The sequence below is a fragment of the Scyliorhinus torazame genome, chromosome 13 (assembly GCF_047496885.1).
Source record: "Scyliorhinus torazame isolate Kashiwa2021f chromosome 13, sScyTor2.1, whole genome shotgun sequence".
Lineage (NCBI taxonomy): Eukaryota > Metazoa > Chordata > Chondrichthyes > Carcharhiniformes > Scyliorhinidae > Scyliorhinus > Scyliorhinus torazame.
Window position 1 is genome coordinate 95,650,647 of NC_092719.1, and position 15,954 is coordinate 95,666,600.

General features: G+C 54.6%; 1 protein-coding gene across 5 annotated transcripts in view; it reads right to left on the reverse strand.

Annotated features, from left to right (window-relative positions):
* Positions 1-15,954, reverse strand: part of nr2c2 (nuclear receptor subfamily 2, group C, member 2) — a 618,321-nt gene that overhangs the window by 312,507 nt on the left and 289,860 nt on the right. For 4 of the 5 annotated variants that reach the window (XM_072471978.1, XM_072471979.1, XM_072471976.1 and 1 more), the window contains 2 exons: positions 6,350-6,529; positions 1,972-2,119 (listed from right to left, as the gene is read on the reverse strand). In XM_072471978.1, the coding sequence (XP_072328079.1) occupies positions 1,972-2,119; positions 6,350-6,529 (328 nt within the window). The remainder of the gene's footprint in view (positions 1-1,971; positions 2,120-6,349; positions 6,530-15,954) is intronic. The other variant, XM_072471981.1, reaches the window with a different exon arrangement.

Here is a 15,954-nt window from a genome sequence, read left to right on the forward strand (position 1 = left end):
GCACTCATGTGTGCGGAACTTGGCTATAAGCTGCTGCTCGGCGATTCTGCGTTGCCGCGCGTCCTGAAGGCCGCCTTGGAGAACGCTTACCCGGAGATCAGAGGCTGAATGCCCTTGACTGCTGAAGTGTTCCCCGACTGGAAGGGAACATTCCTGCCTGGTGATTGTCGCGCGATGTCCGTTCATTCGTTGTCACAGCGTCTGCATGGTCTCGCCAATGTACCACGCTTCGGGACATCCTTTCCTGCAGCGTATGAGGTAGACAACGTTTCCAATCTGAGCGTGAGCTCCCACCTGCATTATATGTGGTAAAGTACAGTTCCAGCAAAATGCTCTGTTTCAGGTGCAGGAGTAGCTGCCTCTCCATTCTGCTCTCTCACTCTGAGTCTTGAAGACTTCCTTGAGTCTGAGAGTTTCAGGGATAGCTCAGGAAATCCTTAGGAACACCCCATTAATATAACATTTGTTATTTGCGTGAAGCAGGTATCATGAACACTAGCAGGCTTACTTCCTAATGCATCCTATCAACACAAAGTCTGGTCAGTGAGGAGTTGATGGTGGAAACTGGCTAACAATACATTACTACTGGTAACTGTAGATAATTGCCTCTAACTGAGGGTAACTGACAGGTACTATAGTTTTTTTTAATATATAAATTTAAAGTACCCAATTCTTTTTTTTCCAATTAAGGGGCAATTTAGCGTGGTCAATCCACCTACCCTGCACATCTTTGAGTTGTGGGGGTGAGACCCACGCAGACATGGGAAGAATGTGCAAACTCCACACAGTGACCCAGGGCCAGGAAAACCCATGTCCTCAGCGTCGTGAGACAGCAGTGCTAACCACTGTGCCACCCTAACTACTAACTGTAGTTAACTGCCGGTAACTATGGCTAACTGAAAGTAACTGAGGGTACCTACGGCAAAGTGCAGCTAACTGGGATTCACACTGTGGGAAAGTGGTACCATCCCCCCACCCAGCCGTAAATCAGCCTTTGTATGCTTGGTAAATTATGAGGTTGTGTCTGCTACACATGCTTTTCTAAACACTGTTGACGAACATCGTAATGGTGCTATTATCCTCACTAACATTTCCAGATATGTTGGCAGGGTATTGTACCATGAGCTGCATCATTCTCAAACCTGACCACCTGACCATGTTCAAACCCCATGTCTATGAAATCGGAGTCACAATACAGCAATCAAAGACAGGGGGCAGTATTCCCCCCCACCACCCGCCGGGTGGGAGAATCGCCGGGGCGCCGTGCGAATCGCGCCATACCGCCCCGACCCCTGCACGCGATTCTCCCATCTCACCGAAACAACGCCGGGCAGGTCGGAGAATCGGTGTAAAGGACGAGCGGCATTCTCCGGCCCGGATGGGCCGAGCGGCCGCGCGTAAACGGCCTAGTCCCGCCGGCGCCGTCTACACCTGGTCGCTGCCGGCGGGTTCTCGTCGCGAAGGCTTGGGGGGCGGAGGCTCCGTTCCCGGGGGGGGCCTCCGGAGTGGCCTGGTACGCGATCAGGACCAACCGATTGGTGGGCCGGCCTCTCTGTCAGCGGGCCTCCTTTCGTCCGCCGGCAAGCCTGGATCCATCTGCCATGTTTGTGCGGGGAGGCCTGGAGGAGGACGCCCACCGCGCATGCGCTAGTTGCCGCTGGCCCAACTGCGCATGCGCGGGACCCAAGGCGCCGCGTCTTTTACGGCGGTTTTTACTCCGGCGTCGGCACTTAGACGCTCATTGGGAGAATCGCGCCAAGGTGCTCTGAATTCAAAAGAAATGGAAGCTGAGACATTTAGTCAATAAGGAACAGCCGATACTGAATTTATCAAACCAAGTCAAGGGGGAATCATCTAACACTGCTGCGAGCCAAATGCTACAGCAATCCAGCAAGTCTCACTGCCCCTTAGTGTGTGTAACAAATCCAATAAAAGATCCAGGCTCTAGGCAGAGACTGCTGTTAATTATACCTGACACTCTCTTTGCCTGCGATGAATGTTGGCATGGCTGTGAGTGGGCTCCTTAGGTCTTTCCTGATGTAGATTTTCTCTGTGGAAGCTGCGCAGTTTGCTGGTTTTTCCCGCTGTGCTTCGATCGGCTTTCTCTCACACTGAACAGCTAATGTTAGGAGAAAAATTACAACATGTTATCAGCACAGCGAGATTGGTGTATCTTCAGTACATCCCTAGCCTCTTTTCCAAACTCAACAAGGCTTCATGTATCATGCAAAGCTGGTTGTGGTTCTTGGGAAGAATGGGCAACCTTGACAAGCATTCTGTGCTTTTCTATGAAAGGCATGCAGCAATCCTGACACACGAGATGCCTGCCCTGTTCAGGCACTTAACTAATTTGGACAAGGAGTATTACCCAGCATGTTCAGCAGACATGGATACAAATCTTTACCCAATGTGTCCAACAGAGAAAAGAGCTACTGTTAGTGCTGGATCTAGTGAATGAGATGCCAAGAGGCTGAAGTATCGATAGGGGAAAATTTGGGGGACAATGTTCATGTTACCATGGTTTAGGTTGGCTATGGGAAAGAACACAGAACAATTCAGAGAAAGAATAATTAACAGGGGGGGGGGGGGGGGGCAACTTCAGGGGGAAAGAATGGATCTGACCTGGATTACGGCAGCACGGTGACTAGCACTGCTGCCTCACATCTTCAGGATCCCGGGTTTCAATTCCAACCTCGGATGACCGTCTGTGGGAGTTTGCACATTGTCCCCGTGTCTGCGTGGGTTTCCTCCCACAGTCCAAAGATGTGCAGGTTAGGTGGATTGGCCATGATAAATTGTCCCTTAGTGTCCAAAAGGTTAGGTGGGGTTACTGGGATAGGGTGGGGGCATAGGCTTACGTAGGGTGCTTTTTCCAAGGGCCGGTGCAGACTCGATAGGCTGAATGGCCTCCTTCTGCACTGTAGATTCTGTGATTCTATGATAATTGGAATCAAAGGTTTAAAGGAAATACAGTAACAAGGAACCAGTTCAGCGACATTCAAGGTATAGTCACATGAAGGGGAAGGTAGGGCAAACAACTCCAGAGCTCACTTGGACGACAATAAAGAGATAGAGATTAAGATGAAGTAGTAAAAGTTTACTTATGACAGATGTCAGGTGGATAATAGGACTGAGAACCAGGATGAACATGGAGGGTACAGAGGGAAAATAAAAAATGCAAAAAGAAGAAGAGAAAGTATGAAAGGAGACCAGCAGCTAACATAAAAGGGAATCGATAAGTCTTCTGCAGACATGTAGATAGCTGAGGAATTGTAAGTGGAGGACTGGGCTGAGTAGGGAAGAAAAAGGAGATTTACACATGGAGCTAGCGGATATGACTGAGTTATTAAACAAACACCTTGCATCTGTCTTTATGCAGTTCTGACTACCTGACACACCAGCTGCAAGGTGACCCTTCCCCCTGATACTCCAGTGACAGGTGACCCTCCCCCACCCCATGACACTCCAGCAGCTGGGTGATCCTCCCCCAACACACGTGTGACACAGTGACCATTTGCCCCGACACTCCAGGGTGACACTTCCCCCAAAATACTACTGGCTAGGTGACACTCCGTCCCCCCCCCCCCCTGACATCCCTCCCCCACACCACCCCGATAGGCCAGCATGACCCTCCTCACCCAACATATCAGCAACAGGGTGACCTCCTACCCCCGACTAACACTTGAACTATACGGTGACACGCCACACACCAGCGTCATGGTGACCCATCCCGCCCAGACACACCGGCGACAGGGTAAGCCCCACCCACCAACACCCCAGCGAAAGGGTTATCGCGCCCCGCCACCCACCCCTGACAGTCCAGCGGCAGGCTGACCCTCCCAATGACACTCCAGTGGCAGGGTGAAACACCCCACCCCCCCCCCCCGCCACACACCAGTGACAGGTTGGGCCTCCCCCACTAACACGACAGGGATAGGGTGAACCTATCCCCTCACCCCCCCCCCCCCCCAACACTCCAGCCACTTGGTGACTCCCCCAACACACCAGCGAGAGGGTGACCGTCACTTGGTGAACCTCCCCTGACACACCAGCAACAGAAAGACCTTCGCCCCGACACACCAGTGAGAGGGTGACCACCCCCACCCCACACACACACACCAGCGAGAGGGTGGACCTCGCTCCCTTAAAGTCAGCGACAGGATGACCCTCACCCCGACAGACCAGTGAGGGTGACTATCATCCCCAAACCCCCCCCCGGACAGACCAGCCACTTGGTGACCCTCCCCCGACACACCAGCGACAGCGTGACCCTCCCCCAACACACCAGCTACAGTGTGACCCTCCCCCGACACACCAGCGACAGCGTGACCCTCCCCAACACACCAGCGACAGCGTGACCCTCCCCCGACACATCAGCGACAGCGTGACCCTCCCCCAACACACCAGCGACAGCGTGACCCTCCCCCGACACATCAGCGACAGCGTGACCCTCCCCAACACACCAGCGACAGCGTGACCCTCCCCTAACACACCAGCGACAGCGTGACCCTCCCCCAACACACCAGCGGCAGCGTGACCCTCCCCCAACACACCAGCGACAGCGTGACCCTCCCCTAACACACCAGCGACAGCGTGACCCTCCCCAACACACCAGCGACAGCGTGACCCTCCCCCAACACACCAGCGACAGCATGACCCTCCCCAACACACCAGCGACAGCGTGACCCTCCCCCAACACACCAGCGACAGCGTGACCCACCCCCGACACATCAGCGACAGCGTGACCCTCCCCAACACACCAGCGACAGCGTGACCCTCCCCCAACACACCAGCGACAGCGTGACCCACCCCCGACACACCAGCGACAGCGTGACCCTCCCCTAACACACCAGCGACAGCGTGACCCTCCCCCAACACACCAGCGACAGCGTGACCCTCCCCTAACACACCAGCGACAGCGTGACCCTCCCCAACACACCAGCGACAGCGTGACCCTCCCCCAACACACCAGCGACAGCGTGACCCTCCCCCAACACACCAGCGACAGCGTGACCCTCCCCCAACACACCAGCGACAGAGTGACCCTCACCCCGACGCGCCAGCGACAGCGTGACCCTCCCCTAACACACCAGCGACAGAGTGACCCTCGCCCCGACGCGCCAGCGACAGGGTGGCTCTCACCCCGATACGCCAGCAACAGGGTGGCCCTCACCCCGACGTGCCAGCAACAGGGTGGTCCTCACCCCGACGCGCCAGCAACAGGGTGGCCCTCCCCCGACATACCAGCGACAGGGTGACCCTCCCGTGATACACCAGTGAGAGGACGAACCTCCCCTCGACGAGCCAGCGACAGGGTGGCCCTCACCCCGACACGCCAGCGACAGGGTGGCCCTCACCCCCTGACATGCCAGTGACAGGGTGACCCTCACCCCCGCTCCCAACACTCCAGCGACAGTGTGACCCCCCCCCCCCGCCGAATCTCCAATGACAGTGTGAAGAACCCCCCCCCAAACCGCCAGAGACACGGTGAACCACCCCCTCCCACACTCCAGCCACTTGGTGACCCTTCCCCGACACACCAGCGACAGCGTGACCCTCCCCTAACACACCAGCGACAGCTTGACCCTCACTCCCAACACTCCAGCGACAATCATAGAATCTTACATTGCAGGAGGCCATTCGGCCCATCCAGTCGGCCCATTGTAAAGAGCATCCTACTTAATCCCACACCTGTCCCTATCCTCGTAACCCAGTGACCCCACCTAACCTTTTTGGACGCTGAGGGACAATTTACCATGGCCAATCCAGTTAACCTGCACATCTTTGGACTGCGGGAGGAAACCGGAGGAAACCCACGCAGACACGGGAAAATGTGCAGACTCCGCAGTGACCCAAGCCGGGAATCGAACCTGGAACCCTGGAGCTGTGAAGCCACTGTGCTACCGTGCCACTCAGTGTCACCAACCCACACTCGAGCGACAGGTTGGCCCTCACCCCTTGACACGTCAGTGACAGGGTGGCCTCACCCCCTGACACGCCAGCGACAGGATGGCCTCACCCCCTGGCACGCCAGCGACAGGGTAGCTCTCATCCCGACACGCCAGCGGCAGGGTGGCCCTCACCCCGACACACCAGCGGCAGGATGGCCTCACCCCCTGACACACCAACTACAGGGTGGTCCTCACCCCCTGACACGCCAGCTACAGGGTGGCCCTCATCCCTGACATTCCAGTGACAGGGTGGCCCTCATTCCCTGCCTCTCCAGTGACAAGATGACCCTCACCCCACCCGACACTCCAGCTACAGGCTGAAGCCCCCATGCCGCACTCTAGGGTGACACTTTTCCCCTCACCCGCCTCTGACACTCCAGCTACAGGGTAATACTTACAGTCTATCTTCATGCCCATCTCTAAACATTTTTGAAGCCTGCAGAACTGACAGCGGTTACGATGATGCTTGTTGATGACACAGTCTTGACTGCTCCGGCAGCTGTATGACAGGTTTTTCCTCACACTTCGTTTGAAGAATCCTTTACAACCCTCACAGCTGACAGCACCATAGTGACGTCCTTTAAAAGTAAAGGAGCACAAAGTGACATTGTCAGACTCTGGTGACTGAACTTGGAATCATTCAGAACAGAATTAGTCTCAAGCCTGGTTTTCTGGTTTCACAATTCTGGAAATCTCACTGCGAGAATGTTTTGTCGGTTCCTGTCTCTCGATCAGAAGTTAAAGAACTGCATTTTTCTAATACTTCTCGCCACTTTAGGTAGTCTGAAGGTACTCCACAGCCAAGAAACCACGATTAAAATGGATTGCGGTTTTAATGTAGAAAATGTAGCAGACTATTTGTGACCAGCAAAATCCCACTAATAAGACCATAAGATATAGGAGTAGAATTAGGCCACTCGGCCCATCGAGTCTGCTCCTCCATTCAATCATGGCTGATATTTTCTCATCCCCATTGTCCTGCCTTCTCCCCATAACCCCTAATCCCCTTATTAATCAAGATCGTTTTTTTTTTACTGATGTTCATTGGGAGAGAAATATTTTCCCAGTGCACTTACCATAGAACCATAGAATCCCTACAGTGCAGAAAGAGGCCATTCGGCCTATCAGGTCAGCACCGACTCTCTGAAAGAGCACTCCACCCTATCCCAACAACCCCATAACCTAACCTACACATACCTGGACAGTAAGGGGCATTTGATCATGTCCAATGCACCTAACCTGCACATCTTTGGACTGTGGGAGGAAACCGGTACACTCGGAGGAAACCCATGCAGAATGGGGAGAACGTACAAACTCCACACAGACAGTCACCCGAGGTCAAAATTGAGCCCAGAACCTGGCACAGACGCAGCAATGCTAACCACTGTGCCACCCCACTTGGGATAACTTAATCGGGTCTTCTTCAAAATAACTGTGATAGAGTCTTTGGTATTCACCGGAGAGGGCATTCAAGAACTCACCAAAAAGACAGCACCTCCAACAATGCAGCATTTCCTCGGTAGTGCATTGAAATGACAGCCTGGATTATGGAATCAAGGTTCAGGAGTGGGGCTCAAAGCCAAAACTTTGGGATTTGAGTGACATTGCCTCGCACTGAGTCAAAGCTGATAGGGAGGCAGCTTTTCCACTGGCAGTTATGGGGATCATTATTAATATTATGATGTATTTTAATTTGAAAGAGGAAACTAGGTGAAATGATGAAAGACTCCATGATCTTTAATTCAGCTCTCAGTGTCGTGTGTGAAACATAAACTCCCTGTAATGAGGAGGGATAAGCAGGCGTTGCGGTTACAAAGTATAGATCCAAAATGTAATTCCAAACCAGTGTCCTTCGATTTTGATGGTATTAAGCGCGTCTTGGCTGGGGTTGTCCACCTGTAATATTCACCTCAGTTTCTCATAGTGCAGGTGCAGCATGATTTAAATTTATTGCTAGCTCTAAGGAAACCTTCCAGCTAAAGGGAATCTGGAATCATCGAGTAAGTACGTCACAGAGGAGGCCAAATCAAGAGGATGAAGAGATTGGCTGCTCCTGCCTCCATTCCGATTGCCTTTCCTACCCTCCAGATGAGTGTGCTCCTCCCTCAGCACCAATCATTCCCTCCGAAACAGGTGGTACATGCCCAACACAGCCCCTCCCTGATCATTCCCTCCCCATCACCATGTTCCTCACCATAGCCCCTCCCTGATGATTTCCACCCCATCACCATGTTCCTCACCACAGCCCCTCCCTGATCATTTCCACCCCATCACCATGTTCCCCAGCAGAGCCCCTCCCATTTAATTCTTCCCCATCACCATGTTCCCCACAACTGCCCCTTCCTAATCATTCCCTCCCAATCACCATGTTCCCCTCCACAGCCCCTCCCTGATCATTCCCTCCCTATCACCATGTTCCCCACCACTGCTCCTTCCTAATCATTCCCTCCCCATCACCATGTTCCCCACCACAGGCCCTCCCTGATCATTCCTCCCCATCACCATGTTCCCCACCACTGCCCCTTACTAATCATTCCCTCCCCATCACCATGTTCCCCACCACAGCCCCTCCCTGATCATTCCCTCCCCATCACCATGTTCCCCACCACTGCTCCTCCTAATCATTCCCTCCCCATCACCATGTTCCCCACCACTGCTCCTTCCTAATCATTCCCTCCCCATCACCATGTACCCCACCACAGCCCCTCCCTGATCATTCCCTCCACATCACCATGTTCCCCACCACTGCCCCTTCCTGATCATTCCCTCCCCATCACCATGTTCCCCACCACTGCCCCTTCCTAATCACTCCCTCCCCATCACCATGTTCCCCTCCATTACCCCTTCCTAATCATTCCCTCCCCATCACCATGTTCCCCTCCACTGCCCCTTCCTAATCATTCCCTCCCCATCACCATGTTCCCCTCCACTGCCCCTCCCTGATCATTCCCTCCCCATCACCATGTTCCCTCCACTGCCCCTTCCTAATCATTCCCTCCCCATCACCATGTTCCCCTCCACTACCCCTTCCTAATCATTCCCTCCGCATCACCATGTTCCCCTCCACTGCTCCTTCCTGATCATTCCCTCCCCATCACCATGTTCCCCTCCACTGCCCCTCCCTGATCATTCCCTCCCCATCACCATGTTCCCCTCCACTGCTCCTTCCTGATCATTCCCTCCCCATCACCATGTTCCCCTCCACTGCCCCTTCCTAATCATTCTCTCCCCATCACCATGTTCCCCTCCCACTGACCCATCCTAATCATTCCCTCCCCATCACCATGTTCCCCTCCCACTGCCCCTTCCTAATCATTCCCTCCCCATCACCATGTTCCCCTCCCACTGACCCATCCTAATCATTCCTTCCCCATCACCATGTTCCCCTCCACTGCCCCTTCCTAATCATTCCCTCCCCATCACCATGATCCCCTCCACTACCCCTTCCTAATCATTCCCTCCCCATCACCATGTTCCCCACGACAGCCCCTCCCTGATCATTCCCTCCCCATCACCATGTTCCCCACCACTGCCCCTTCCAAATCATTCCCTCCCCATCACCATGTTCCTCACCACTGCCCCTTCCTGATCATTCCCTCCCCATCACCATGTTCCCCATCACTGTCTCTTCCTGCTCATTCCCTCCCCATCACCATGTTCCCCTCCATTGCCCCATCCTGATCATTCCCTCCCCATTACCATGTTCCCCTCCACTACCCCTTCCTGATCATTCCTCCCCATCACCATGTTCCCCACCACTGCCCCTTCCTAATCCCTCCCCATCACCATGTTCCCCTCCACTGCCCCTTCCTAATCATTCCCTCCCCATCACCATGTTCCCCTCCCACTGCCCCTTCCTAATCATTCCCTCCCCATCACCATGTTCCCCTCCCACTGACCCTTCCTAATCATTCCTTCCCCATCACCATGTTCCCCTCCACTGCCCCTTCCTAATCATTCCCTCCCCATCACCATGATCCCCTCCACTACCCCTTCCTAATCATTCCCTCCCCATCACCATGTTCCCCACGACAGCCCCTCCCTGATCATTCCCTCCCCATCACCAAGTTCCCCACCACTGCCCCTTCCAAATCATTCCCTCCCCATCACCATGTTCCTCACCACTGCCCCTTCCTGATCATTCCCTCCCCATCACCATGTTCCCCATCACTGTCCCTTCCTGCTCATTCCCTCCCCATCACCATGTTCCCCTCCATTGCCCCATCCTGATCATTCCCTCCCCATCACCATGTTCCCCTCCACTCCCCCTTCCTGATCATTCCTCCCCATCACCATGTTCCCCAGCACTGCCCCTTCCTAATCCCTCCCCATCACCATGTTCCCCTCCACTACCCCTTCCTGATCATTCCCTCCCCATCACCATTTTCCTCACCACTGCCCCTTCCTAATCATTCCCTCCCCATCAACATGTTCCCCACCACTGCTCCTTCCTAATCATTCCCTCCCCATCACCATGTTCCCCACCACAGCCCCTCCCTGATCATTCCTCCCCATCACCATGTTCCCCACCACTGCCCCTTCCTAATCAGTCCCTCCCCATCACCATGTTCCCCTCCATACCCCTTCCTAATCATTCCTTCCCCATCACCATGTTACCCTCCACTGCCCCTCCCTGATCATTCCCTCCCCATCACCATGTTCCCCTCTACTACCCCTTCCTGATCATTCCCTCCCCATCACCATGTTCCCCTGCACTACCCCTTCCTTATCATTCCCTCCCCATCACCATGTTCCCCTCCCACTGCTCCTTCCTGATCATTCCCTCCCCATCACCATGTTCCCCACCACTGCCCCTTCCTAATCATTCCCTCCCCATCACCATGTTCCCCTCCCACTGCCCCTTCCTAATCATTCTCTCCCCGTCACCATGTTCCCCTCCACTGCCCCTTCCTAATCATTCCCTCCCCATCACCATGTTCCCCTCCACTACCCCTTCCTAATCATTCCCTCCCCATCACCATGTTCCCCACGACAGCCCCTCCCTGATCATTCCCTCCCCATCACCATGTTCCCCACCATTGCCCCTTCCTAATCATTTCCTCCCCATCACCATGTTCCTCACCGCTGCCCCTTCCTGATCATTCCCTCCCCATCACCATGTTCCCCACCACTGTCCCTTCCTGATCATTCCCTCCCCATCACCATGTTCCCCTCCACTGCCCCTTCCTGATCATTCCCTCCCCATCACCATGTTCCCCACCACTGCCCCTTCCAAATCCCTCCCCATCACCATGTTCCCCTCCACTACCCCTTCCTGATCATTCCCTCCCCATCACCATGTTCCTCACCACTGCCCCTTCCTAATCATTCCCTCCCCATCAACATGTTCCCCACCACAGCCCCTCCCTGATCATTCCTCCCCATCACCATGTTCCCCACCACTGCTCCTTCCTAATCATTCCCTCCCCATCACCATGTTCCCCACCCACTGCCCCTTCCTAATCATTCCCTCCCCATCAACATGTTCCCCACCACTGCCCCTCCCGGATCATTCCTCCCCATCACCATGTTCCCCACCACTGCCCCTTCCTAATCATTCCCTCCCCATCACCATGATCCCCTCCACTACCCCTTCCTAATCATTCCCTCCCCATCACCAAGTTCCCCACGACAGCCCCTCCCTGATCATTCCCTCCCCATCACCATGTTCCCCACCACTGCCCCTTCCAAATCATTCCCTCCCCATCACCATGTTCCTCACCACTGCCCCTTCCTGATCATTCCCTCCCCATCACCATGTTCCCCACCACTGTCCCTTCCTGATCATTCCCTCCCGATCACCATGTTCCCCTCCATTGCCACATCATGATCATTCCCTCCCCATCACCATGTTCCCCTCCACTGCTCCTTCCTAATCATTCCCTCCCCATCACCATGTTCCCCTCCACTACCCCTTCCTGATCATTCCTCCCCATCACCACGTTCCCCACCACTGCCCATTCCTAATCCCTCCCCATCACCATGTTCCCCTCCACTACCCCTTCCTGATCATTCCCTCCCCATCACCATGTTCCTCACCACTGCCCCTTCCTAATCATTCCCTCCCCATCAACATGTTCCCCACCACAGCTCCTTCCTAATCATTCCCTCCCCATCACCATGTTTCCCACCACAGCCCCTCCCTGATCATTCCTCCCCATCACCATGTTCCCCACCACTGCCCCTTCGTAATCATTCCCTCCCCATCACCATGTTCCCCACCACTGCTCCTTCCTAATCATTCCCTCCCATCACCATGTTCCCCACCACAGTCCCTCCCTGATCATTCTCTCCACATCACCATGTTCCCCACCACTGCCCCTTCTTAATCATTCCCTTCCCATCACCATGTTCCCCTCCATACCCCTTCCTAATCATTCCTTCCCCACCTCCATGGTCCCCTCCACTGCCCGTCCCTGATCATTCCCTCCCCATCACCATGTTCCCCTCTACTACCCCTTCCTGATCATTCCCTCCCCATCACCATGTTCCCCTCCACTGCCCTTCCTGATCATTTCCTCCCCATCACCATGTTCCCCTCCCACTGCTCCTTCCTGATCAATCCCACCCATTCACCATGTTCCCCTCCACTACCCCTTCCTCATCATTCCCTCCCCATCAACATGTTCCCCACCACAGCTCCTTCCTAATCATTCCCTCCCCATCACCATGTTCCCCACCACAGCCCTCCCTGATCATTCCTCCCCATCACCATGTTCCCCACCACTGCCCCTTCGTAATCATTCCCTCCCCATCACCATGTTCCCCACCACTGCTCCTTCCTAATCATTCCCTCCCATCACCATGTTCCCCACCACAGCCCCTCCCTGATCATTCTCTCCACATCACCATGTTCCCCACCACTGCCCCTTCCTAATCATTCCCTTCCCATCACCATGTTCCCCACCACTGCTCCTTCCTAATCATTCCCTCCCCATCACCATGTTCCCCACCACAGCCTCTTCCTAATCATTCCCTCCCCATCAATATGTACCCCACCACTGCCCCTCCCTGATCATTCCCTCCCCATCACCATGTTCCTCACCACTGCTCCTTCCTAATCATTCCCTCCCGATCACCATGTTCCTCACCACAGCTCCTTCCTAATCATTCCCTCTCCATCACCATGTTCCCCACCACAGGCCCTTCCTGATCATTCCCTCCCCATCACCATGTTCCCCTCCACTACCCCTTCCTAATCATTCCCTCCCCATCACCATGTTCCCCTCCACTGCCCCTTCCTTATCATTCCCTCCCCATCACCATGTTCCCCTCCACTGCCCCTTCCTAATCATTCCCTTCCCATCACCATGTTCCCCTCCATACCCCTTCCGAATCATTCCTTCCCCATCTCCATGTTCCCCTCCACTGCCCGTCCCTGATCATTCCCTCCCGATCACCATGTTCCCCTCTACTACCCCTTCCTGATCATTCCCTCCCCATCACCATGTTCCCCTCCACTTCCCTTCCTGATAATTCCCTCCCCATCACCATGTTCCCCTCCCACTGCTCCTTCCTGATCAATCCCACCCATTCACCAAGTTCCCCTCCACGACCCCTTCCTGATCATTCCCTCCCCATCACAATGTTAGCCCCTCCACTACCCCTTCCTGATATTCCCTCCCCATCATCATGTTCCTCACCACTGCTCCTTCCTAATCATTCCCTCCCTATAACCATGTTCCTCACCACTGCTCCTTCCTAATCATTCCCTCCCCATCACCATGTTCCTCACCACTGCTCCTTCCTAATCATTCCCTCCCTATCACCATGTTCCTCACCACTGCTCCTTCCTAATCATTCCCTCCCCATCACCATGTTCCCCACCACAGCCCCTTCCTGATCATTCCCTCCCCATCACCATGTTCCTCACCACTGCTCCTTCCTAATCATTCCCTACCTATCACCATGTTCCTCACCTCTGCTCCTTCCTAATCATTCCCTCTCCATCACCATGTTCCCCACCACAGCCCCTTCCTGATCATTCCCTCCCCATCACCATCTTCCCCTCCACTGCCCCTTCCTAATCATTCCCTCCCCATCACCATGTTCCCCTCCACTGCCCCTTCCTAATCATTCCCTCCCCATCACCATGTTCCCCTCCATACCCCTTCCTAATCATTCCTTCCCCATCACCATGTTCCCCTCCACTGCCCCTCCCTGATCATTCCCTCCCCATCACCATGTTCCCCTCTACTACCCCTTCCTGAGCATTCCCTCCCCATCACCATGTTCCCCTCCACTACCCCTTCTTAATCATTCCCTCCCCATCACCATGTTCCCCTCCCACTGCTCCTTCCTGATCATTCCCTCCCCATCACCATGTTCCCCACCACTGCCCCTTCCTAATCATTCCCTCCCCATCACCATGTTCCCCTGCCACTGCCCCTTCCTAATCATTCTCTCCCCATCACCATGTTCCCCTCCACTGCCCCTTCCTAATCATTCCCTCCCCATCACCATGTTCCCCTCCACTACCCCTTCCTAATCATTCCCTCCCCAATCACCATGTTCCCCACGACAGCCCCTCCCTGATCATTCCCTCCCCATCACCATGTTCCCCACCATTGCCCCTTCCTAATCATTCCCTCCCATCACCATGTTCCTCACCGCTGCCCCTTCCTGATCATTCACTCCCCATCACCATGTTCCCCACCACTGTCCCTTCCTGATCATTCCCTCCCCATCACCATGTTCCCCTCCACTAACCCTTCCTAATCCCTCCACATCACCATGTTCCCCTCCACTACCCCTTCCTCATCATTCCCTCCCCATCACCATGTTCCTCACCACTGCCCCTTCCTAATCATTCCCTCCCCATTAACATGTTCCCCACCACAGCCCCTCCCTGATCATTCCTCCCCATCACCATGTTCCCCACCACTGCTCCTTCCTAATCATTCCCTCCCCATCACCATGTTCCCCACCCACTGCCCCTTCCTAATCATTCCCTCCCCATCAACATGTTCCCCACCATACCCCTTCCTAATCATTCCTTCCCCATCTCCATGTTCCCCTCCACTGCCCGTCCCTGATCATTCCCTCCCCATCACCATGTTCCCCTCCACTGCCCTTCCTGATCATTCCCTCCCCATCACCATGTTCCCCTCCACTGCCCTTCCTGATCATTCCCTCCCCATCACCATGTTCCCCTCCCACTGCTCCTTCCTGATCATTCCCTCCCCATCACCATGTTCCTCACCACTGCTCCTTCCTAATCATTCCCTCCCTATAACCATGTTCCTCACCACTGCTCCTTCCTAATCATTCCCTCCCCATCACCATGTTCCTCACCACTGCTCCTTCCTAATCATTCCCTCCCTATCACCATGTTCCTCACCACTGCTCCTTCCTAATCATTCCCTCCCCATCACCATGTTCCCCACCACAGCCCCTTCCTGATCATTCCCTCCCCATCACCATGTTCCTCACCACTGCTCCTTCCTAATCATTCCCTACCTATCACCATGTTCCTCACCTCTGCTCCTTCCTAATCATTCCCTCTCCATCACCATGTTCCCCACCACAGCCCCTTCCTGATCATTCCCTCCCCATCACCATCTTCCCCTCCACTGCCCCTTCCTAATCATTCCCTCCCCATCACCATGTTCCCCTCCACTGCCCCTTCCTAATCATTCCCTCCCCATCACCATGTTCCCCTCCACTGCCCCTTCCTAATCATTCCCTCCCCATCACCATTTTCCCCTCCACTGCCCCTTCCTAATCATTCCCTCCCCATCACCATGTTCCCCTCCATACCCCTTCCTAATCATTCCTTCCCCATCACCATGTTCCCCTCCACTGCCCCTCCCTGATCATTCCCTCCCCATCACCATGTTCCCCTCTACTACCCCTTCCTGAGCATTCCCTCCCCATCACCATGTTCCCCTCCACTACCCCTTCTTAATCATTCCCTCCCCATCACCATGTTCCCCTCCCACTGCTCCTTCCTGATCATTCCCTCCCCATCACCATGTTCCCCACCACTGCCCCTTCCTAATCA